We start from the raw sequence: 23,524 nt of genomic DNA on the forward strand, positions 1-23,524 counted from the left end.
TGAGCATCCACCTATGAACTAGGAGGTCATGGTTCAATTCCGTCAGAGCACATGTCCAGGTTGCGAGCTCTATCCCCAGTAGGAGTGTGCAGCAGGCAGCCAATCAATGATTCTCTCTCATCATTAATGTTTCTATCTTTCTCCCTTCCTCTCTGAGATCAATAATAATATTTTTTTAAATCAATAAAAATTAAAATATTGTCTTTTTATTATTGAATTGTAGACGTTCTTTCTGTATTCTGTTTATGAGTCCTTTGTCAAAGATACACAGGGTAGGCAAAAGTAGGTTTACAAGTTTGAGTATGCAAAACACAGGATATATTACTCATTTGCATGACAACCATAAACCTGATTTTCCCCACTTCTGTATATTTCTCTCAGTCTGTGGCTTGCTTATTCATTCTATTAACAATATCCTTTGATAATCATAATTTTTAATTTTAATAAAATACATTTAATCTATTTTTTATTTTATTGTTACTTGTGTGTTTATGTGTGTCTTACCTAAGAAATCTCTGACCACTCCAATCTGCAAAGAGATCCTCCTATATTTTCTTCTTGAAGGTTTACAGCTTAGATTTACATTTAGGTTTATGGTTTATCTCAAATTAACTTTTGTATATGATGTAGAGTAGAGCTGGGGCACACCTGGAGTTCTATTTAGGAGCTTTTCAAATGTCACCTCATCCACATAAATTCCACTCAGGTTGAAAAAGGGGGCATATTTTGAAGAATAAAAGACATCTTCATTGCCCCTACCACTTAGGAAATTCCAAGGGTTTCTGTGCCAGAATTGAGATGAAGGCCAAGAATATACTAGTAGAATATACTATATAATAAAGAGGTAATATGCAAATTGACCATCATGCCCTTGCACAAGATGGCCACCACCATGTGGTCAAAGATGGCCATACCCATGTGGTCAAAGATGGCCACCCCCATGTGGTCACAAAATGGCCACCACAAGATGGCCAGCAGGGGAGGGCAGTTGGGGGGGACCAGGCCAGTAGGTGAGCAGTTAGGCATCGATCAGGCTGGCAGGGGAGTGGTTAGGGGGTGATCAGGCTGGCAGGCAGAAGCAGTTAGGAGCAATCAAGCAGGCAGGCAGGCGAGCGGTTGGGAACCAGCAGTCCTGGATGAGAGGGATGTCCGACTGCCGGTTTAGGCCTGATCCCTGTGGTGGGATTGGGCCTAAAGTGGCAGTCGGACATCCCCCCAGTGGTCCCAGATTGGAGAGGGCGCAGGCTGGGCTGAGGGACACCGCGCCCCCCCCCCCCCCCCCCCAGTGCATGAATTTTGTGCACCGGGCCTCTAGTTTATGATAAATTAGAATAGTTTACATAGCTCTCCTGTTCCATTGATGATGGAAGTTTTTCCTTATTCATAATTACTATATTGTCTGTAATTTACTTTTAAATACTTTAATATAAACAATGTCAGGTACTTGTGCATAAAGTAACTTTAGTTGATGTGGGGGTTACTAGTATACAGTCAGCCTCTAAGGGTCCCTGTCGGGGTTCACACTTGGGTGTGACCAGCATCCGAAGGGTCCCTGTGTGACTGCCCTGCTGCCTTTTTCTAAGACACATTTGTGTGAGTGACAGAACCAGATTTGAGGCCCAGTGCACAAAATTCCCTCAGCCCCGCCTGCACCCTCTCGCAATCCGGGACCTTTCGGGGGATGTCCGACTGCCGGTTTAGGCCTGATCCTGCAGATCAGGCCTAAACCGACAGTCGGACATCCCTCTTGCAATCCGGGACAGCTGGCTCTAACTGCTTGCCTGCCTGCCTGATCGCCCCTAAAACTCAAGCTTCTTCTTTTTTCATTTTTAATATTTATATTTCTTCTTTATTTTTTATTTTAAAAGTCAAGCTTCTTGAGAACATGAGGCATTTAACATTATTCCATATTCCTTACAGAGAGCTAAGCATGGTAAACACAGCAAACACTTAATACTTACGAGCTTCTATACAAACACCTTCCAAACAGGAGTGTTTTAATAGGCAGTCTCCAAACCCTTGAACTGGAAAACCTAAAAGCAGAGTGCTCAGATTTCAGGCATCAGGTACTATTAGCAGGAGTTCTATTCCAATTAGACTCTAATTCTGAGTTCTCAACAGTCTGGACAAACTGCCCTTCACTGTCTCCAAAGTTTCTTATTCATCACTATCCCATTTTCCTCTTTTTTTCTTGTTGAGTTCAATGTCTTATATCCACATCAGTATCAACATATCATACAAAACCCACCTGCCAGCCTAGCTGGGAAGGCAGGAGGGGATCCATTGCAGCATAGAAAACTGGGGTTCTTGCCCAAAAAGAAGAGAAAATGGGTTTATAGTCAAGGAAACAAAATCAGAACTCAACACAATCAAGGAGAAGCCTTGGAATTGCGTGGAGCGGAGGTGCCGTGGGCAGCAATGCCTCTCGGCTGGCCCAGCAGTTCCTGCTGCAGCCTCGGTTCCTGGGAAGCCTGGGCTCAGGCAGGGCCCAGCTCTTGAGGTTATTTTCAATCATTTTGCTTTTGGGGGCGGAGGGCTTCTTTCTGGGGGTAACCGGTGCGGGTTTCACCTCAGGGTTGGGAGGGGAGGTTGGGTCTGTGGGGCGGCCCCAAATGTCACAGTGGAGGTTCTTGGAAGTGGCCAAGCGAAGTTCCTTCCTGCCTTCTTCCTGCCCTGACCCCAGGTCTATGCCTTAAAAATCAGGGCACCAGGCTGGGGCTGAGCACCCAGGGACCTTTGTAAACATCTGAGCAGGTACAGGCAGGGGGAGCTTGGGGTACTGCAGGAACTGGTGGGGGCAGCCAGAGCTGGGGGAGGGCAGTGCCCATGGGGAGGAGGTATGCTCCTCTAACAGAGACTTAGAGGTACCGAGACTAAGAGAGACAGAGAAGACAGAGATGGGGATAGAAAGAGTGACAGGGAGAGACTCAGAGAAAACAAGAGAGAGATTGAGACAGAGCTTTCTTCACAAAGAAGAGAGACAGGTGGACAGAAAGATGGAGTCCTGTGCTGTATGAGTCAGCGGGCTGTGGCGGGTAGGGTTGGGGGGCCGGCCCGGGGCTCGCACGGGATGTGCAGTGTGACGGTAAGTGCGTCCTTGTGTTGCAGGAGGGAGGTGTGCTGGTCATGCCGCACCAGCTCCTGCAGAGACGGGAGCAGGTTGTCGGGCTCCTCAAAACCCAAGCCAGCCGCCGTGCGGTAGATGACACAGCGCTTGGTACCGCCGTCCACCCCCACCGAGCAGGCACAGCAGCCCGCTGGCTGCTCTCAGGGATGAGGGAGGTACCATCCCGCCTGCCGTCCAGCATTTCCTCGTCCTGCGTGCGGTGGATCTTGCCCACACACCAGGTTCGCTCCTCACGGTGGGGGAGGGCACCCTCATCCTCCATCAGTGCAGACTGGGCTTCAGGCTCCGTATTATTCCCAAGCACTCGTTGATTTTCTTCTGCCGGGCGCCTTCCTGAGCCATACCAGGTCCTGGTCTCGGATCTGCGCTATTGCTTGAGGTCTGGCTTCAGGCTGCTCATGCGCTGATCGATCTCCCGGTTGTCCAAGGCCTGTGTCCGCAGCTCCTGTTCCCGCTTCGTGCAGCTCTCATGGGTCCTGGCGATTCGAGACTTGCGCCGTTCTGAGCTCAGCAGGACCCTCTGCAACTCTTTTCATTGCCCTCAGGCCAAGCGCTCCAGGTACCCCTTGCTGCACTTCTCTGGAGTCTGGCCCTGCTCTCCCAAGATCTGGATGGTTTCATTGAAGGCTTCCATTGCGGTGGCTTCATCTGCGGCTCCTGGGAGGTGCGTGTGCTCCTCGTAGAGCTGGTCCTACTCGCAGCTCCTGTCCCAGCTTCAAACCAAGGTCACAAACCAAACCTTTAATTCTGATCTTCCTCCTTGCAAGGCAGCAGCAAACCTCAATCGAAATAATTTCCCGCCAGAAGTCACGTCCAAATACTGCAGGACTGAGGACTAGAGGGCTGACTATGCACATGCGCAGTAACAGGCTCATGGTCTAGCTCTGGGCGCCAAGGCTCCCCCACAATCCCACAGTCCTCTGGCCGCACACTTCTGGTCTCTCTAGCTCCTCCATAAGTGTGTTTCCTTCAGTCCCGTTGCAAGTCCAGGGCCTCTGGTTGGAGGATTTTTCTGTTCTTTGGCATTGATAGCTGTTTGCTATTTGGAATCAGTGAAGTTTTGGGAGCACAGCCGCTGCCGTGAACATGTCGGCCCCAAGCGCACTCATGAGACAACCGCCCATTCAGTGCCCAGCTGGCGCCGTCCTGGTCACAATGAGAAAGGCACTGTGCTGAGGCGTTTCCAATCGGGTCTTCCTCTTCCTTCCCCAGCTACCCCACACCTACTCGGGCCGACCACCCCAACCCTGCAGACCCTTAAGACCTTCCACCCTATTTATCCGACTTTCCCCGTCAAACTCGCACCCTAGTGTTGCCTACCGGTGCCCCTAACCGCTCCCTGGGTGGCGAGGCCAGCCTCAGCGAGGGGCCTGGTATTCTGGTCGTTCTGGTCATTCCGGTAGCTGGCTTTTTATATATTTAGATGTCACGTGGTCATGAGGTCAAAAGGCATATAAAAACCTGAGTAAAAACCTGAAAGTTGCTCAATGGTCAAAACGATTTAACAACAATATCTCTGACCTGAGCTTTCCACAATAAGAGTAGGTATCATTTCATGAACATGTTTTACTGCCAAGGTTTGGTCTAAACCCTTGACATGCATAATCTCATTTAGTGCTTTGACCTGCAGAGGTGGGTGTTGGTCACAGGTGAGGGAGGTCAGGCTCTGAGCAGGTGTGTAAGCTGGTCAGGGGCACCTCTGGGCTGCAGCCTCTGCGAGTTGGCTCCTGAGAGTCAAGCAATGCCTCCCGCCTCTCCATACAGCTCCCGGTGCAGGGTGAGCCAAATCAGCCTCTTGTCTTGTTTACGTGATTGAATGTTCTTGGAAAGATTAAAGCAGGAGGTGGCAGAGGGTGGGGGTTTGAGCCTGACTTTGGTGAGCAGGTGGTAAGGCAGACCGGGGGAGAGGGGCTGAGGGGTGGGCGGCACCAGGCTTGGAAGACTGTGCAGTATCGCGTGGCATCATTATCTCAGAATAGAGGCCTTTTCGAATTAAGACTAGCCTTACCCTGGCCGGTTTGGCTCAGTGGATAAAGCGTTGGCCTGCGGACCCAAGGGTGCCAGGTTTGAGTCTGGTCAAGGGCACCCACCTCGGTTGTAGGCTCCTCCCTGGCTCAGGCCGCTGGTCGGGTGTGTGCAAGAGGCAACCAATCAATGTGTTTCTCTCACATGGGTGTTTCTCTCTCTCTTTCCCTCTCCCTTCCACTCTCTCTAAAATCCACGGGAAAATATCCTCGGGTGAGGATTAAAAAAAAAAGTCTAAATTTGCTCTTTTGTGGGGGTTCATTTACACATGAATGCAAAGAAAATTTATACACAAAACTCCCTGCCAAATTAGTATTTAAGTTACTGTGTACATAGCCACTGAGAGGGAGAAGGCGTCCGGGCCAGCTCAGGCTGCAGTACGGCTCGTGCTGCCCTGCTTCCAGCGCCATGCGAACTGACCTGCCTCTGAGTAGGTCTGTTGGTAGGTCCAAAACCTAATCGCTGGCTCAGTAACCTGTTTGGTGGGAAGGATCTGATATAATTTGTTTAAGTGCTCTGAGAACATTTATTCCTTCATCACGACCTCATTAGAGGCACTTGTCGTTGTGAGTCTGGTGGAATGATCGTCTGAACAGGTGTGAGTGAGTCCAGCTGATGGCACAAAGGACATATTGTGTGATGGACTGAGAAATGGCAGACCATGAGGGAGCCGGCTGAGAGCTCAGCCCAGTCCCCAGGTGCCTCCAGGTGCTGTGCAGGCAGCGGGGGAGGTGGCCGAGGGAGCGGGCTGTGGCCCCGGGAAGTGCTGATGGAGGAAGTGTTATGCCCAGATTTCAGGATCCCCAAAAGACCACCAGGGAGCCAGCCGAGTCCGATGCAAAAGCCAAAGAGTCTTTATTCGAGCTAGCTCAAGCTCCTCATCTACCACACTTGCCGACGCAGCGGCAGGAGGCAGAGAGAGAGAGAGCTCTTTGGGGAGAGGGGTTTTATAGGGGGGTTGGAGTAAGGGGAGGAGAGAGGACTGTGGGCCCTGCCGATTGGCCAGGCGCAAGTCGGTGTCTTGTTACACAGGATGTGGTTGTGTCTATGGCATGCACTTCCCTTGATTATCATTGGTTAGTTTAAAGAAATCCTAGGTGTGGCTAGCAGAGGCTTGGGCTTCCGGGAAGAAGCTCCTTGCTGAGCACATGGCTAATGGCTGCTGCCCAAAAATGGAGGATCCGGGGCAAGATGGAGGGCGTAGCCCTTGCCCTTTCAGAAGCGGGTGCAGGCTGCCTTGCTGCGCAGCCTGGGTCGGCCACCCTGCTCCAGGCTCTGGCAGGAGTTGAACAGCGCTCTGTTCAGGGTTCTGCTCTCCCCACACCATGCCCTTTGCCTTCCTGCTTCCTGGGCCACCGCCCTCCCTGCTTGCTCCCAGGCTCTACCTCGTCTCCACCCTCTACCTTGAAGCCTTATCTCCTTCTCCTGGGACATGTAAGCTGACTCCCTGCTCCTTGGGGCACAGCGATTCAGCCTTCCCCCTCCAGGGCCTGCTCTGCACCCCTGACCCACCTAATGCACTCCCACGGCGTTTCTGTGGAAAGTTTTCCCCGTTTCACCACCATAAACCCATGGAGCATCCTTTCTTTCTTTCTTTTTTAAGATAAACTGGGGCATATTATAAATGTTGAATCTAGTCGAACCGGTTTGGCTCAGTGGATAGAGGTCCCAGGTTCAATTGCGGTCAAGGGCATGTACGTTGGTTGCGGGCACATCCCCACTGGGGGGCGTGCAGGAGGCAGCTGATCAATCTCTCTCACTGATGTTTCTGGCTCTCTATCCCTCTCCCTTCTTCTCTGTAAAAAATCAATAAAATGTATATATAAAAAAATAAATAAATGTTGAATCTATTTGAGCAAAACTTGATTTGAATCAGGAAGCACTAAACTGATTGGGAGTGTTCCTCAGACAGGAGCTAGGGGAGACACTTCTATAGAAAAAAAGGTGAAAGCAAAGAAAAGGAAGTCTGCTTGGCTGCTTGTGACTGGGTTTGCTTAGGTTTTGGTTTGCTTAGGTGGCCACCGTGCAGTAGAGCCAGTTGAGTCTAATGCCTCCTGTGTACTACTTTAGCGTCGTACTCACACGCTCCTGCTATCCTAGTTGATCTGTGGCCACTGCGGGCTCTTAGCTTCACACAGGAAGGGAGTCGGGTGGGAGCAGCACCGCCAGTGCAGGAGGGTTATTAGTGAGATGGGGCAGAGTGGCCCCTTCCCACGGGCTCTGGGGATTCTCTTCTTTTACTGATGCTCATCTGACAGAGGGGCAGGGCATCCAGGGAAGGGAGGAACACTCAGGATTCTTCCCACTGGAAGGGGTGGAGACTTCTCAAGAGCCCTGGAGGCCATGTTGTGTCCTTATATGGCATTTCCATTTCTAATTATGGCAGCATGGGGTGTGTCCTTAGTATGCTAATATATTACAACTAGAGGCCCAATGCACGAAAATTCGTGTAAGAGTAGGCCTTCCTTCCTCTGGCTGCTGGCACCAGCTTCCCTCTGGCACCCAGGACCCAGGCTTCTCTCCTCCGGCCACCCACAGGCACCTGGGACCCAGGCTGGCTTCCCTCCACCCCAGCTTGGTCAGGACGGATGTCCAGATGATGTCTGGTCTAATTAGCATATTACCCTTTTATTATTATATACTAGGGGCCCAGTGCATGAAATTTGTGCATGGTGGGGGGGGGGGGTCCCTCAGCCCAGGCTGCCCCCTCTCACATACTGAGAGCCCTCAGGGGATGTCCTACTGATGGCTTAGGCCTGCTCCCTGCTCCCCTTGGGGAGCAGGCCTAAGCTGCAGTCTGGCCTCCCTTTATGGGAGGCGACCAGGCTGATCAGGGGAAAGCACCAGCCCCATCACCCTGCTGCTGCAGCCACTGCCAGTCACCACAGCCACCAAGGTTTTTTCATCAACACGGACTCCAGTCCCTTCACCATGAAAAAATGACAACTTTCTTTAGGCATTTTCAAGATGTGGCTTTCATAGGATATGACATTTCTTTATTATTATTTTTTTATCCTCACCTGAGGATATGTTTCCACTGATTTTTAGAGAATGTGGAAGAGAAAGGGAAAGACAGAAAGAAACATCAAAGTGAGAGGAACACTTTGATTGGTTGCCTCCTACATGTGCCCTGACCTGGGCCCCGGCCAGGGAGAAGCCTGCAACCTAGTAACATGCCCTTGATCAGAATTGAACCCAGACCCTGTGGTCCGCAGGCCGAGGCATTATCCACTGAATCAAACTGGCTAGGGCAGGATATGATATTTCTTAGCCCTCCAGCAGCGTACCATCGTTTTTTTCGCCAGGAGTGTGGTGAAAAGCCCTAGATCACCTTTTTGGATTCTTATTACCCACGTTACTAAGAATATTACCAATGGCATACAGGGAGCTTAGCCAATGAGCGGTCAGAAAAGGTGTTTCCTCTGTAGTTCACACTGATCTCCGGCTCGGCCCCCCGCCCAGGCCTAATGCCTCTGGCCGAGGCTTTAGGCTTGGGCAGGGCTCTTCCCCCCCCCCCCCCCAAAGCTCCGATGGCCGGCTCCGCCCATGACCAGGAGTCCCCTGGTTCAGGCTCTTCCTACGCTGCTCAGGGCCCACACGGGGCCTACCTCAGAGTGACCTGGGTGCCAATGATGTTCCCAGGACCCAGGCCTATGTATGCAAATTAACCGCCATCTTTGTTGGGTTAATTTACATACTCATCGATTGGCTGGTGAGTGTAGCAGAGTGACACCAATTTGCATGTTTCTCTTTTATTAGTGTAGACTAGAGGCTTAGTGCATGAATTCATGATGGGTGGGGTCCCTGGGGTGGCCTGTGGAGATCGGGCCCCAGCTCACGCCCCTAGCCTCGCAGCCCTGCAGCCCCACCTGGCAACCCGCCTTGGCCTGGCATGGCCCACTCACCTGCTCCACTATCCCGCTGCAGTCCCACACTCGTTGGGGCCCATCGGGGCCTGTAGTGCCTCCACTGCTGTCCCCTGCCAGCTCTGCATCGCCGATGACTGCCATGTCCTGCCCCGCCTCCTGGTGGTCAGTGCATGTCACAGCAAGCAGTCAAACTCGCAGTCGCACCATCGTCCGTGGGGACAATTTGCACATTAGGCTTTTATTGTATAGGATGAGTGTATGATGAGGCCGGGAGTCACCCACAGATGAAAGTAGTTGCCATACTGGATCGAGCTGATCTTCTGCAGGTTCGAAGCCATAAACCAGTTGGAGGTTGGTCTTGCTATCTCCTTCATCGTCCTTGTAGCCCTTTTCGGCTACAGCTGTTTCAACACATACGTCATAAAATATTCACTTCCTGCCCAGTCAGCGTGGCTCAGTGGTTGAGCATTGACCTAGGAACCAGGAGGTCTCAGTTTGACCCCCAATCAGAGCACATGCCTGGGTTGCGGGCTTCATCCCCAGTGTGGGATGTGCAGGAGGCAGCCAATCGATGATCCCCTCATGTTTCTATCTCTCTCTCCCTTTCCCTCCCTCTCTCTCTAGTCAATAATAACATACTAAAACAAACAAAAAAAGATGACTCACTTCTTGGCCAGGCTGACTCACCTAATGCTGACAGGTCCTCAGCTGTCTTTCTAGCGTCCTTTGACATAAGCCTGGGAGGGCTATTTTCTCCCAGGAGCAGTAATTCAAAGTGTTCTTCCTCACAGAGCCAACAGCTACAGATGCGAGTAGCGGAGGTGGGGGCCATTCTACCCTGCCCCCAAGCTGTTTATTTCAGTTCAACAGGATATAATCCAGTAAGTGCAAGACAGGGAAATAGATCCAAAGACCTGATTATAATTTAGAAAAGGAAGTAGGTATCAAAATAGTTGCTATAATGGAAGTCAGGACATGATCATATCAAGACAGACATAAATCAGGGCTACAGGACTGTGGATTGTTGAGGGGAATCAGGGCAGAATCAAGAAGTGGCCTTTTAGCTGATGTGTTAAACAATGGTGGCTGGAGGGTCAGCATTTTTAACCTGTTTTTCCTGGTGCAGAAAAATGGAAGAAGAAAAAAAAAATCCTAGGTCCCTGTGAGGATGCACTGCAGACAGGTGGGCCTAAAGCCAGCCTGCGTGCCTGCTTCCCAGTTCTCATAGCCCACGAGCACATCGGGGCATCGGCTGAACTAGTCTCACTCCAGTGGAGTTGGGTCCACGCTGCTTGGGGCGCCTCTCAGCATGTTGGTGCCTGAAGGTGTGCCAGCCAGTGTGGCACTGCAAAGGCTCACAGGGGAAGACACATATGAAGTTGATATGTAATGTTCAGGGGTGTCAAAGAATCCTAGTCCACATCATAGGAAGGACATAATCTCCTAGTGACCTTCCACAAACCCTTGTCTGAGGCCAGGACATTTGTCCTGGCATCTACATAACAATAGCCAGTTCTCAGGTTTCCCCTTCACAAACAAAGGCCTAAGTACTTTCTTATAACAGTTCCAGAAGTCCTGTTTCTGAGAAGTAAGGAGAGACACCAGGGTGAGCAGTGGGCCAGCTATGCACCTTCACAGATATGGCACCCAAGTTCCCCATTTGAAAATTTGAAAACAAATCCCCTAATTTGTCTTCTAGAAAGTGCGGACTACAGGACTTGCCTCATGGCTCTGTCACCTTACTCCCTCTTGCGCATCACACCTCCACAGGCACAGGGCAGGGACAGTGCCCTGAGGGGGGTGAAGCAGGGACAAGCTGTGAAGGAGTAAGGACCCAAGCACCCATCTTCCTGCCCTGACTCTCACTGTCCTGCTGCACCCGCACCTGAAATACCAGCTTCTCTCCTCTCTTCCCATGGGAGTCATCAGACATTGTAGAGAAAGTCAGGAAACCTGGGTGTGACTCCAACCCTTACCAAGTCCTGTAGCCATCCTTTCTACACGTTAGTTCTCAGATTCTGTGACACACGATACCGATGCCGGCGTTGGCCCACTTTAAAGGCTCGCTGTGAGATGGAATCTGGTAGGTGACATAGTTATACTGTTATGCATATGTAAATCACTGCTGTGCAAAAGGATTACTATTCCCAGAACCTTCTCTGAAATTCAAGAGTGAGATTATAAATTGCTTAGTCTAAGTTCTGGGTGCATATGCATTTTAAACCTCATAAATTACCCTGGACTTGGCCTTAACTAAAGGAATTTTTGGCAATAGCAGAAGAAATGAAAGGGGGCAGAAATAGAATTTGGAGAACCAACTAGTATTGTAAGAAATATTTGTGCTGTGTTCACCAGGATTGTTTTATTCTGATTAAAGACTGGAGCTGACCTGGAAATGCAGCCTTCCTCCCCATTTGGAGCTGCCTGTTATCATGGAAAGATGGAATCGCCAGGCCTTTGAAGATCACTAGCCCTTTTTGCATCCCTGCAGGCCTTTGCAAATCTCCAGCCAGCTTACCTGTTAACTGATTTCCCCAGGTAACCCCAGCCCTTGCATATCACTCAGCCCTTTGAAGACCCCTAGTCCTTTTGCATATCTGTAAACTGCCCTTTCGCCTACTTTCCTTTGTCCTTTTACCCAATATAAGCAGCTGAGTGATGGTGGGGGACAGAGCAGATTTTTGTGGATGACCTGTTGCTCTCCCACACTGCCAGCAGGACTGGCATAAACCAGGGGCCCTCAAACTTTTTAAACAGGGGGCCAGTTCACTGTCCCTCAGACCGTTGGAGGGCCGGACTATAGTTTAAAAAAAAAACTATGAACAAATTCCTATGCACACTGCACATATCTTATTTTGAAGTAAAAAAACAAAACGGGAACAAATACAATATTTGTATTTGCATGTGGCCCGAGGGCCATAGTTTGAGGACCCCTGGCATAAACGCTTGTAATGATTCAACCCTGTCTCTGCTTATAAGTAGTGCCAGGCAGCCCGGGCCCATGGTTTGTCCAGTTACAGAAAGAGCTATTTCTTGGGCAGGGGGCACTTCTCTCTTCCCCTGGCTGGTGAGCTGAATGGGAGAGACTTGACTGAAGTGATGTAGAAAGGGAATCGAGTCCCCACTTCAGTGTTGGAAGGTCCCCTTCCTGTGTCAGTGACTCAGAGTCTAGCTTGGAAAGGAGTGATGCAGGGCGGTGAGGTAAGAAAAGTCCTGAAATACAACTACATTGGCCTCTTAACCCTCACCACAAGGCAGATGGGGGTGGAACCCCACCCCCATCATTCATGCTCATACATTCTATGAATATCACAGAGCACCCACCATATGCCAGGATTATGTTGGCACTGGGAACACAGATGTGGAGTATGATAATCCTGGTGTTGCCCTCCTGCTCCTTGTAGTTTAAGAGGAAGATGAGGCTAAACAGGTAATGTGACCAGAGAGTATCAAAGAAGGCAGGGGACCCAGAACCTTCACGGCAGGAGGTATAAGTTGGGCTAGTGAAGAAGGCCTCTTGGCACCTGAATAGGAATAGAAGGCAGGCGGGGGCTGGAGGAGGGTGGGCAGACATCCCAGCATCTGGGAAGCCCACAAAAGGAGAGCCAACAGAAAGAAGTCCAGTTAGGCTTGGGGCTCCCCCTGCCCCTCTTCTCTTCATGGCTGGTCTAGTTGCTATTTTAAACCTGACTCTGTCTGGATAAACACGTGGGACACTGTGGCCTCTGGGGGATTCTCTCCTACCCTCACCTCCAGCCCCAGCTTAGCAAGGCCGAGGATGGGCAGGAGGACGGAGAAGGGCGTTTAAGTCTGACCATGGGCTCGGACTTGCTTATCGCCAGCTGTGAGGCTAGCACTCCGTGCCTCTGCATGTTGTTTCCTCATGATGTAGGGCAGCATCAAGAGCAAGGCCGTGCTGGTTGGGGTGGAGGGGGATGGTGTACCGCCTTCTGTCTTCACTCCCACCCCAATGTGGATGTTATTTTAGAGGAAGTAGAGGTTTGTTTACGCCCCAGAGACCCGGCTTTGAGGTCGGAGGAACACCCTGCTCAATTGCACAATTCAGGTCTGACCGGGTCCTGGGAGGCCTCTTCTGTGGCTGCGCCCATCTTATGCCCAGGAGGGGCCTCCGAGGCGGTGAGGGATGATCAGGGCTCAGGTCTCTCTTCATTTCACACAGGAAGAAGCCAATGCCCAGAGGTAACCAGGGCAACAATCACGCAGAAACTTAGTTGCAAAGTCAGGACTAGAATTCATGTCTCCAGTGCCAGCTGCGTGAATGCTCCTGCGTGGGCCTTCACAACTGGCACGCGAGCTCAGTTCAGACGCACTTCCTCACCTGATGCTCTCAGTAATTCCGTGCCACAGGGAGGGATCAAGATCCTTATTTGCAGATGAAAAAACTGAAACCCAGAGAGGTTATTTGGTCAAGTCTCCAAAGTTAGAAAGTGGACCTTCTGAGGCAAAACTCAGTGTGCTTTCCACCACGCCTGTGCACGGACAGAAGGCACACACAGCTCGGGGTCTGCAGAGCATCCACCCAGAGTGGCTAGGAGTGTAGGCCTCATCACAGAGGAAGGCTTTCCGGGAGTCAATAACCACGACTGCACATTCCTGCCCTTCAGAATCACCACCAGCAAGTAGCAGCCCTGCGCCCAAACTGCCATCTGAACCTGAGGACAGCAGTCTGGGTGGTCAGAGCCCCTCCCTCCCACCAAATCCACATCCAGGCCACGTGTTTTCTGCAGGGTCTCTGACGCTTGGCGTTTAGAGAAGGCCCTCATTAAACACACGTTACAAAAACAAGACCTGAACTGTCTGTAGGGTGTTCTGGCTCTGGCCGTGCGCGTTCTCCCTTGGGTTACATGGCGGGTGCAGCCGTCTTCGCTTCGGGTCTCGGAGGCCACCAGGCCACTCCTAGTAGGCGATGCTGACAAGACGGCCTGCTCTCCAGGGGGAGGAGCTAGCAGGGGATCACGGCTTCCCCAGAGGATAAGCAAGTTGGTGGAGGGGAGACCTGGGTGCTTCTGAGGTTATGCTGAGATGGAGAGAAAAACCGGGGGAGAGAAGCGGGGACTGCAGAACCTGAGGCAGGACCCCCACATGTGTGGCACGAGGTCAGGGAAAGTGGCAGAGAGCTGGACTAGGGCGGTGGGAAAGGCTGCCTGTCCTGGGCAGGTTATCACTGAGGGTGCTGGGTGGGGCTGGCAGCTCTGCTTGCTCACTGGGGAGAAGAGTAGGAGTCCAGCTGCTGTGGTTCACTGAATGTGAGGGGCGATTGGGAGGAACTGGCCAGGCCCTCCTCCCTCTAGACCAGTGGTTCTCAACCTTCCAATGCCGCGACCCTTTCATACAGTTCCTCATGTTGTGGTGACTCCCAACCATAAAATTATTTTCGTTGCTACTTCATAACTGTAATTTTGCTACTGTTATGAATCATCATGTGAATATCTGATATGCAGAATGTATTTTCATTGTTACAAATTGAACATAATTAAAGCATAGTGATTAATCACAAAAACAATATGTAATTATATATGTGTTTTCCGATGGTCTTAGGCAACCCCTGTGAAAGGGTCGTTCGACCCCCAAAGGGGTCACGACCCACAGGTTGAGAACCGCTGCTCTAGACCAAGGGATCCAGGCTCAGGGCACAGGGAAGCACTGGGGTCCGGGCCCAGGGCACAGGGAAGCACAGGGATCCGGGCCCAGGGCACAGGGAAGCAGGATGAAACCACAGTGGATAGGCCGTGGCTACTCCCACAAACCTGCAAAAATTATTGATCTGGGCTGAGCCTCAGCAGTTGCAGCCGCAGAAGTTTTATCTCCGGAGGGTGCGGGTCTGGATCTTCAAGCTGAATTCAGGGTTAGTTTGAAGTGTGCACTCCCCGCTCCTTGGGTGTCTGTCCCTCCTGCCTCCAGGGCAAGCCTTACACCCTGGCTGCAGGCCGAGGGACTGGCTGACGCCTGTGCCCACTTGCCGCCGAGACTGGGGGGCTCTGCGCTTGCTCTCCGGAGGGTTCTCCAGCCAGCCCCCCGCGTGGGGCTGTGGCCACCAGGACCTGCTGGGCTCAGAGTAGCTGACAGTTCCCGAGGGGCGGTTCCACGTGGCCTCCCCTGGGCGCTCGGTGTTCTCCAAGCTCATTTTCTTTGGCCAAGGCTCTCACCGGGTCGGTGGGGCTGCCGCCGGGCCCTGACGGTGGGTAGGGGCGGGCAGGGCTGTGCCGTCGGAAATGAGACGGTGACACTTAGGGCGGCCAGGCCACGACCCCACTCGGGCAAATCCGCCCCGAGGTGGAGCTGGGACGGCAGCGGGGAGCCGGGCCAGGTGTGCGCGGCGGGGAGGGCGCATCCCGCGAGCCTCGCGGCCTCGACCTCCCCATCCCTCGCGGCCTGACTCCCCCCTCCGCCGGGCGGGGCAGGCGCCGTGAGACCGCTGGCGGGAAGGTGCACGCGGGACGCGGCTGCGGCTTCTCACGTGACGGCGCCGCCGGGAGCGGGCGGGGGCGGCGGGGCGCGGAGAGGGCGGGGCTGGAGCCGGGGCGGCCGCGCTCCCGCTCGCGCTGCGCATTCTCTCCGGGCGGCGGCGCCCCCTGCGCAGCGCGAACATGGCGCCCCCGAGCCGCAGGCAGCCGCGCCTCCTCCGCGCCCTGCTCGCCCCGCTGGCCCTGCTCGCGCTGCTGCAGCCACCGGCTCCGGGCGCGGCGGGGACGCAGACGCTGCCGGGCCGCACGCCCCGGGCCCAGGACCGCGGCTTCTTCGTGGTGCGGGCCGACCCTCGGGAGCTGCGGCCGCGGGCGCGCGGGGAGCCGCTGCGCAGGAGACGGAGCGCCGCGCTGCAGCCGGAGCCCATCCAGGTGTACGGACAGGTGAGCCCGTGGCCGGCGCCCAGCCCCTCCTCCCCGCGGCTCCCGCCCGCATCCACCCCGCGCAGCAGCCTCCGGTGCGGCACCGCGGGGAACCCGGGGCTGGCATTCGTTCCCAACCCCTCCCACCCCCAGGAGCACACCCTCAGCCTTTTTTTTTTTTTTTTTTTTTTTTTTATATATATTTTATTGATTTTTTACAGAGAGGAAGAGAGAGAGATAGAGAGTTAGAAACATCGATGAGAGAGAAACATCGATCAGCTGTCTCCTGCACATCTCCCACTGGGGATGTGCCCGCAACCCAGGTACATGCCCTTGACCGGAATCGAACCTGGGACCTTTCAGTCCACAGGCCGACGCTCTATCCACTGAGCCAAACCGGTTTCGGCCACCCTCAGCCTTTGAATTACATTCATCTTTCCTTCTTCCCGTCGGTTTTGGCAAACGTATTCCAGGTAACTGGGGTGCGCCTTCCCCAGGGGAGTCTGTAGGTGCGGAAGCATGGGGTGCGCTTCATGTTGCGTGGGGGTGAGAGGCAGAGCACCCGTGGGCCGTGCCGGCGAGCAGCCTGCGGTTGGCGCAGAATAGCGCGAGGAGGGGGTTTCCAACTCTCACCGTTCTGCCCGCGGTGGAGGTGAGGGAACCGGAAAGCAGACATGCAGATGCAGCCAAGGGTTACGGTGTGCGCGCGCCTGTGTGCGTGTGTGTGTGTGTGCGTGTGTGTGTGTGCGCGTGTGCAAGTGTAAGCTTCTAATCCACCCCACTCCCTGAAACACAATTGACTTTATTTTGGATGCGAATATCCCTCATGATTTGAAAGACTGCAAACATTTGTTGAGCATTATTCTGTGATCTATTTCTATCCGGGCAATGGCTTTGTTAGATCATGAGTAACATGATTTTCACATCCATGGCCAGACTTCATGCTAGAAATTGCAAACCGAGTCTGTGGGTTAGTATCAGCTTTGGAAAAATTAATTTGACGGTGTTATTGCTTCACGAGACTCCCAGGCCTGCGGTTAAGATTGACATCAGCAAAACTCAAAGGTCAGTGGGGGAGAAAAGGTGGGACCAATGGAGGTAGTAAACAGCACGATTTCTACAAAGTGTCCCCTTTTAAAATAACAATTAAAAGATTAGTCTGAATTTTGCCTCTCTTCACTGGTTTTCCTTTAGCCATTTCTTCAGGAAATAGAGTTAAACATTCAATCCCTGGAGCCAGGAAGAACCTTATAAACAAGCCATCTTACCCTATTGTATCGTAAATTTTTTTTAAGATTAAATATATTGCAGTGACATTGGTTAATCCTACTGTGTCATTTTGTTGATGAAGAAACCAAACCTGGGGCAGGTGAAATGACGAGCCCGAGGTCACATGAGGCCGGGCTGCCTGCTCCCTAACTTGTGGCTGCATTGTCTCTGACTTTAGGGGGACCAGACAGTTGCCCTGACATTACGTAAAGCTTCTTAAATACCTACTTTTAACTCCTGTGTGTGTTGGGCTGTGACGGGGGAGGGAGGTGGTGAGTGGGTGGGAGCATTTGACTTCTGCCTGCTGTCAGCCCCTGGGGACCTGGTGTGAGCCAGTGGGCATGTGAGTGCTCCCACCCCATCTGAAACCTGTGTGTTGTTGAAGTCAGCAAGGTCCTGATGGAGGGGGTGGGGAGTGGGTTCCCTTGTTCATTGAGTCTCCCCAGTCAGCTCTGCTGTGGACCTGAATTCGCTCTCTGGGGGCCTGGAGTGGATGTGGGTGCAGGAGGGTGAGGAGGGGGAGCAGTCCCTTCCTGAGCTCAGGTCTGCTGCAACTATAGTTGTGGTGGAGGGAAGAGCTTTCCTGTCTCAAAAATATGCACACAGGTGCCCTTCCCCCTTGCGTTTGGTTTGTGAAAGCTCCTTGGGGCAAGTTAACGATGAACTGTGTTCTCAAAACCCACGGCTCTTCTATGCAGCCAGCAGCCAGGCAGCGTGGGTTTGTTCCAGTTGAAGGATGGAGAACCCGCAGTCCAACATATAATGAGGAATTCCTACCCGAAGCAGGACACGGGCAGTGCTGCTGTTTTCCTGGAGACTGTCTTCGGTGCCATTGCTCTCTGATGCCCTGGGTTAGTTTGGGTCTTTAAGGAGTGGGTTAGGTAGAAGCAAGAACTTCCTGGTGCTGGGCTTTCTGCCGCGAGGACCCCTGTGCAGACCCTTTGGCTTTGAGAACAGGAATCTGACCGAAGGGGCCGGCCGGCCCCCTGGGAGCTCTGGAGGAATTCACTTCTATTTGGAACGACCGTCCTAGCAAGGGGGACCTTGTGCTGGCTTTTCCTGGACAGACCTGGTTTCTAGCTGTCCCTGCGGGTTATGAGCAGTGCTGCCTTCACTGTTGCGTCAGGATGTGGACTATAAACATATGCCCATCCTGCTTCGAGCCCGAAGCCAGGTTCCACGTTGTACTCCTTCCCTTTAACTTTTAAACCTAGAATGTCAGTGTTTTCCCATAGTATGTTTTGAATTGAGTGTGGTTCTGTAGAGATGGGAGTGCAGATGGGGGCGGGAATACTTCATCCTGCTTTCAGAAGACTTACAACTTAAGGAGATAAAGCAGATGCAAGTAAGGCACGTGACTGTACCAACCGGAACAAGGAAACGTGGATGCAGTAGCCCTTCTCAGCTCTGCAGTGGGTTGTTTGATATGGGAGGGCATGGGAGACGGAGTGGTAAGGGGTCAGTGGGCTCCAGTACTCTGTAGGTTCTGACCTCTGACCTTGGATGAGGTTGAGGATATCTGGTAGCACAGATTCAGGCTGAAAACAGGAGCTGCCTGAATGCAGAAGCCCTAGGCCACCAGCTTCGGGAGGAGCGAGGAGGGCTTTGCCGGGGTGCCCTGCACGGGTGGAGAAAGGGCCCTTTGGTGAAGTCAGTTCTTTTTCTCTGGCTCCACTAACCTATGGCGTTGAGCCCCTTCTTACAAAGGTCAAGTCCAAGAAAGGGGATTCCATAGTTCTTGCTACACTGAGTTTCTTCTTGATTTTATGTCCGCTCCATGTCCCTGTGCCATCCTCTTGCCTTTTCCTCTGCCTGAACTGGCCTTCCTATTCCATCCTTCAACACCCAAGCAACTCCTGGGAGCCCCAGGCTCCTGAGGGAAGAGCTCTTTTGAGCTCAGCTGCAGTGTTACCAGCCTTGCGTTGTGCTGGTTTAACTCTCACGTCTCCATGTTTGCTCCTTGGGCGTGGATCAGGTCTTTCTCTCCTCTGTGTCCTGGCGCCGGGGAGTCCCTTCAGGAATATGGGTGGACCTGCTGCACACCTGGGAGAAGCCAGGCCTGGGTGTAGGGAGCTCATCCAAGTTCTAGAACAGGCGTTCCAAGGAGGACCCGGTGGAGGCTGATGGTGAGTTGGCTCACTTGCTGGGGAGGGCGGTGGTCGTGGGGCCCTGTTCCTCCTGTGTGATCCAAGGGGTTATTTGAATGATGAGCTGGGATTCGTGGTGCAGTACCCTCTCTTAGGCTCATGTGGCATCGCTAATGTATTGTTTCAGGGAAAAATCCTCTGGAATGAAGCTCAAAGCCTAACAGGATTTACAGGTTTATTTTCCTTCCAGTGAGTTCTCTTTATAATTCCAGGGAGTATTCAGTGTCCTGTTTTGAGACTGAAAATCAAGTGTCTGTTACAGCATAAGGTCCTGGGACAAAGAGCCTCCTTTGGGGGTGGCACACTGCTGAGCTTTCGGTCTCTTTGGAGTGGATTCTTGCCCGATACACTGGCCTGGGAAAGAATTGGTTGGATGGTTCTGAAGTTAGAATGTTTGACCTGCATCTTCTAAAAGATGAGAAGGCAAAGCATTTGCTGTTTTCAGTTGACTTCACGTAGGTGCAGAGTTGCCTGGCGTGTTGGGTTGGCTGGATAAGGGATGTGACCTTGAGAAACGTCCTGGTTCCATTTGGCATCTCTCGTTGCACGCAGCTCAGTTTCCGGCCACCACTGAGCTCGTTGCTTGCTTGTTTTGGGGTATGTGGGTGGGTAGAGGCTTTAAGATGTGGAAAGAATGGGAGGAAGGGGGACAGGGATGGAGAATTAAAGGGCTAAAATGAAAAGTCATCCTGGAGAGCAGTTCCCTAGAGATGTAGAGCTCAGAGATGCAGGACATCAGAATATAGAGATCATGGAGATTGGTGTGTGTTTTTAAAAAATATATTTTTATTGACTTCAGAGAGGAAGGGAGAGGGAGAGAGAGATAGAAACATCAATGATGAGAGAGAATCATTGATTAGCTGCCTCCTGCATGGCCCCTACTGGGGATTAAGCCCACAACTTGGGCATGTGCCCTGACTGGAGCCTTCAGTCTGCAGGCCGACACTCTATCCACTGAGCCAAACCAGCGAGGGCTGGATATTGGTTTTAATTCATGTTGTTTTCAAGAATGCTTTCTTTATAGGGTGTGAAATGAAGCTAATGGTATGCTTAATAAGTGCTTTGATACCTGGGATCCAGGAAGCAGATCCCAACAGCAACTAACACTCGGAAGCAAAGATGGATGTTGTTGGAACGTCTCATTGTGGATTTTGACCTGTTTCTCCTTAGAGATGAAAGCCACCTTTGTACTGTTACTGCCCGGTCCTGGGTCCGAGATAGATGGGGCCAGCCCGACAGTCCAATAATCGGCAGAGCTGGTGATCCAAAAAACAACCTCTCTGCCTTTCGTATGTATTTAGTCTTTTTTTAAAAAACACCAATGTACTTTCTAATTAAATTTTCCTTAGACAAATATTAAAATGAGTTTGCATGTTTGAGCAACTGGTATGTGAAATGCTGGCATAAACAGAAGCTAGCTTGGAGTTTAGAATTTTTGATAAGTCAGATGCAGATAATTGACTGCATAAAAGTGAATTAAAGCTGAGGTATTACATTGACCTTTTCTCCATTTCTTGAAGATTTAGTGGAAACTAAAGGTGAGCTCCCTCCATTTTGGCTTGCCTGTTTGGGATTAGGAATTTTCCAGAAGGGGTCTGGGCTGCAGGGGTGAGGCGTTCTCTTTGGTGGTGAGCACACACCTTCCTGACGATTCTCTAGGTGCACCAGGGTATCCACTGGCACATGGTGTATTCAGGCCATCCACACCAATGCAGAAATCAATTTCCTTCAGTTTAAAATGAGCCACAGTTAATTTTGACCTAATTTACTGGTTTATTGAGCTGTGAACGTTGGGCCTTCAAAGAAGTGGCATGGGCGGCCTTCAGCATGGAGGCAGCTAAGGATGCTGATATAAATCAGAGAAAGTAGGGCGGGCTGCTGATAGGTCAAGATTTGGGTTTCACTCTGTTATTGTGAAACCCTCAGTTTTCTTTAAATTGTAATATAGGGATGCTTTGTGCATTTCTTTTTTGGGTGTGTGTGGGGGGGGAGGGGGTTTCCATGAAGATAGAACTTGATAGCGATCACAATAGTGAATTAAAAAGATTTACAGCATCTGTGACCTGTGGGTAACTGCTGACCGCAGTGGTGGCGTCCATGGCCCTATCACTCTGCTAGCCAAGAGCTGGAAGACCCTCCTGGCCCGTGAGGGAGCTCCCAGTGGAGCGCTTTTTTATTCCTCACCTGAGGATCTTTTCCCATTGATTTTAGGGAGAGTGGGAGAGAGAGGGGAAGACAGAGAGAAACATCCATGTGAGAGAAACATAGATTGGTTGCCTCTTGCATGAGCCCTGACCAGGGCCTGGGCCTGGGAGGAGCCTGCAACCGAGATACATGCCCTTGACTGGAATCGAACCCAGGACGCTTCGGTACACTGGCCAATGCTCTGTCCATTGAGTCACACGAGCCAGAGCCCAGTAGAGTGCTTTTAGACACCTGTGATGACGGGAATAGTCTGTGTCTGGGCTGGCCAGTGTGTGCACTAGCAACATGGGCGGTTGAGCACTTGAAGTGTGGCTGGTATGACTGAAAAATTGAAATTATTTTATTTCATTTAATCTTATTCAATGTAAATTTAAGTTTAAGTAGCCACATGCAGCTCTTGTCTAGTGTACTAGGCTGGGTAGCTGTTACAGGCTGTGGGAGGTCTCCTCTCCCAGTGGTGGACCCCCCCCTACCTCCCTGAAGGGTCCCTGTATCAATCCGGTCAAGGGCACCTATCTCGGTTGCAGGCTCGTCCTGGCTCGGGCCCTGGTCAGAGAGAAGCAGAGGAGCTGCAGCAACGGGGCATGCACTTGTTTTACCACAAATGGGAGGGAAATGAGCATTTTTTGGATGACCTGCTCTTCAGGTCATTGGAATGAGGGCTGCCGTCTAACCCAGGTGCTGGTGGCTGCTGGCTGATGGCTGCTGGCTGATGGCTGCTGGCTGATGGCGGGAGTCAGTCTCTTTCTCTCCTGGCAGGAATGCTTCGGGGGCTGAGGATGGCACCTGGGTGGGGTGTTTGTCTTCGGGGTGCCTGCACAGCTGCTTCCCCCCATCAGTGCCTTGGGCGATGACAGCTGACGTCTGTATTTCACTTCTGACGTGGCCTTGCACCAACGGCCCCTCGTGGGTCTTTGCTGAGATGCTGGGCAGACTCGCAGGTCTGTTGAGCCTGGAAAGAGTAGACAGTGGGGCCTGCCCGCCCCACCCCACCCCGTGTGCCCTGGGCTTGTTGACTGGCCTCCCTGTAGCTGGGTCTGTCCTTCATCTCTGCAGCCCGGACGGCTGGCATGGGGATGACAGCACTGGCGTGTGTCTCCATCGCCGCAGCACCCGCTCCCGCCCGCCCTTCACTTAGTGCCATGGCCGCGACAGCTGCGGGCTGTGCGCTGGGAGCACTGGGGCCTTCCCCATGATTTATCTCCAGTCCCTTGAAGTAGGTTAAAAACACGCTATGGATTCTCAGAAAGGCAGGCTGATGTGCCCAGACCTGAGTGGCAAACATGAACAGCAGAGAGGTGTGTCTATCAAACGCGATTCCTGCTGTGTAGGGGCCAACATGCTGTTTATGATCCCTCTCCATTTTGTAAATGAAGAAAGTAACCAACGTGGCTTCTGTTATTGAGAAAAGAGACCAGCCTATTAAGTAGAAACCCACTTCCACCAAATAACTTGTGAATCAGAGGGGATGATGGTGACCGTGTGGAATAAGCATGGGTTTGAGCCATAAGTGGGTCCTGACTGGGATTTTCATGTTAGTTGGTGCCCAGGTGAGAGCCAGTCAACCTTGCTGAGCCGCGGAGCTGAGTAGTGTCACGAGGAAATTTTTAACTCTTAGGAAACCTTTGGCCTAGAAAAAATGGGGAAAAGCTGGGATGATCTCATGGAATGTGGAGGACCAGTGTTAAAAGCAAACTTGGGAGAAAGGCTAGTGTAGGGTCTCTCACTGGGAGATGCAGGTGGGTGCCTGTGAGATGAGCCATGTGTGAGGCAGAGGCCCAGATGGTCAGGGACCCTCCTTCTCTGTCAGCCCAGGGCATCTGTGCGAGATAGTGCCCCTCGGCCTGCCCGTGGGGCCTGGTGAGAGGGCTGGGCTGGCTGCCCAGGAGCTCAGAGAGGAGCCCAGAGTGCAGGGTGTGGGGACAGAGGGAGGCGGCGAGTGGCCTGTGAAATGTCAGCATTGTTTGGAAGAGACTTGAAAGGTTTTAAACCTGTGCTCAATTACTTGAGTAACATGAGACTCTGTACCTGTAC

General features: G+C 52.1%; 1 protein-coding gene across 1 annotated transcript in view; it reads left to right on the forward strand.

Annotated features, from left to right (window-relative positions):
- Positions 1-15,629: 15,629 nt before the first annotated feature.
- The window catches only part of SORL1 (sortilin related receptor 1), a 149,559-nt gene continuing 141,664 nt past the window's right edge, over positions 15,630-23,524 (forward strand). Inside the window, exon 1 of the mRNA XM_070400142.1 lies at positions 15,630-15,890. Within this exon, the coding sequence (XP_070256243.1) occupies positions 15,630-15,890 (261 nt within the window). The remainder of the gene's footprint in view (positions 15,891-23,524) is intronic.

This window comes from Myotis yumanensis, unplaced genomic scaffold, assembly GCF_028538775.1.
Source record: "Myotis yumanensis isolate MYYU_CA2020_CCGP unplaced genomic scaffold, mMyoYum1.0.hap1 SCAF_19, whole genome shotgun sequence".
Lineage (NCBI taxonomy): Eukaryota > Metazoa > Chordata > Mammalia > Chiroptera > Vespertilionidae > Myotis > Myotis yumanensis.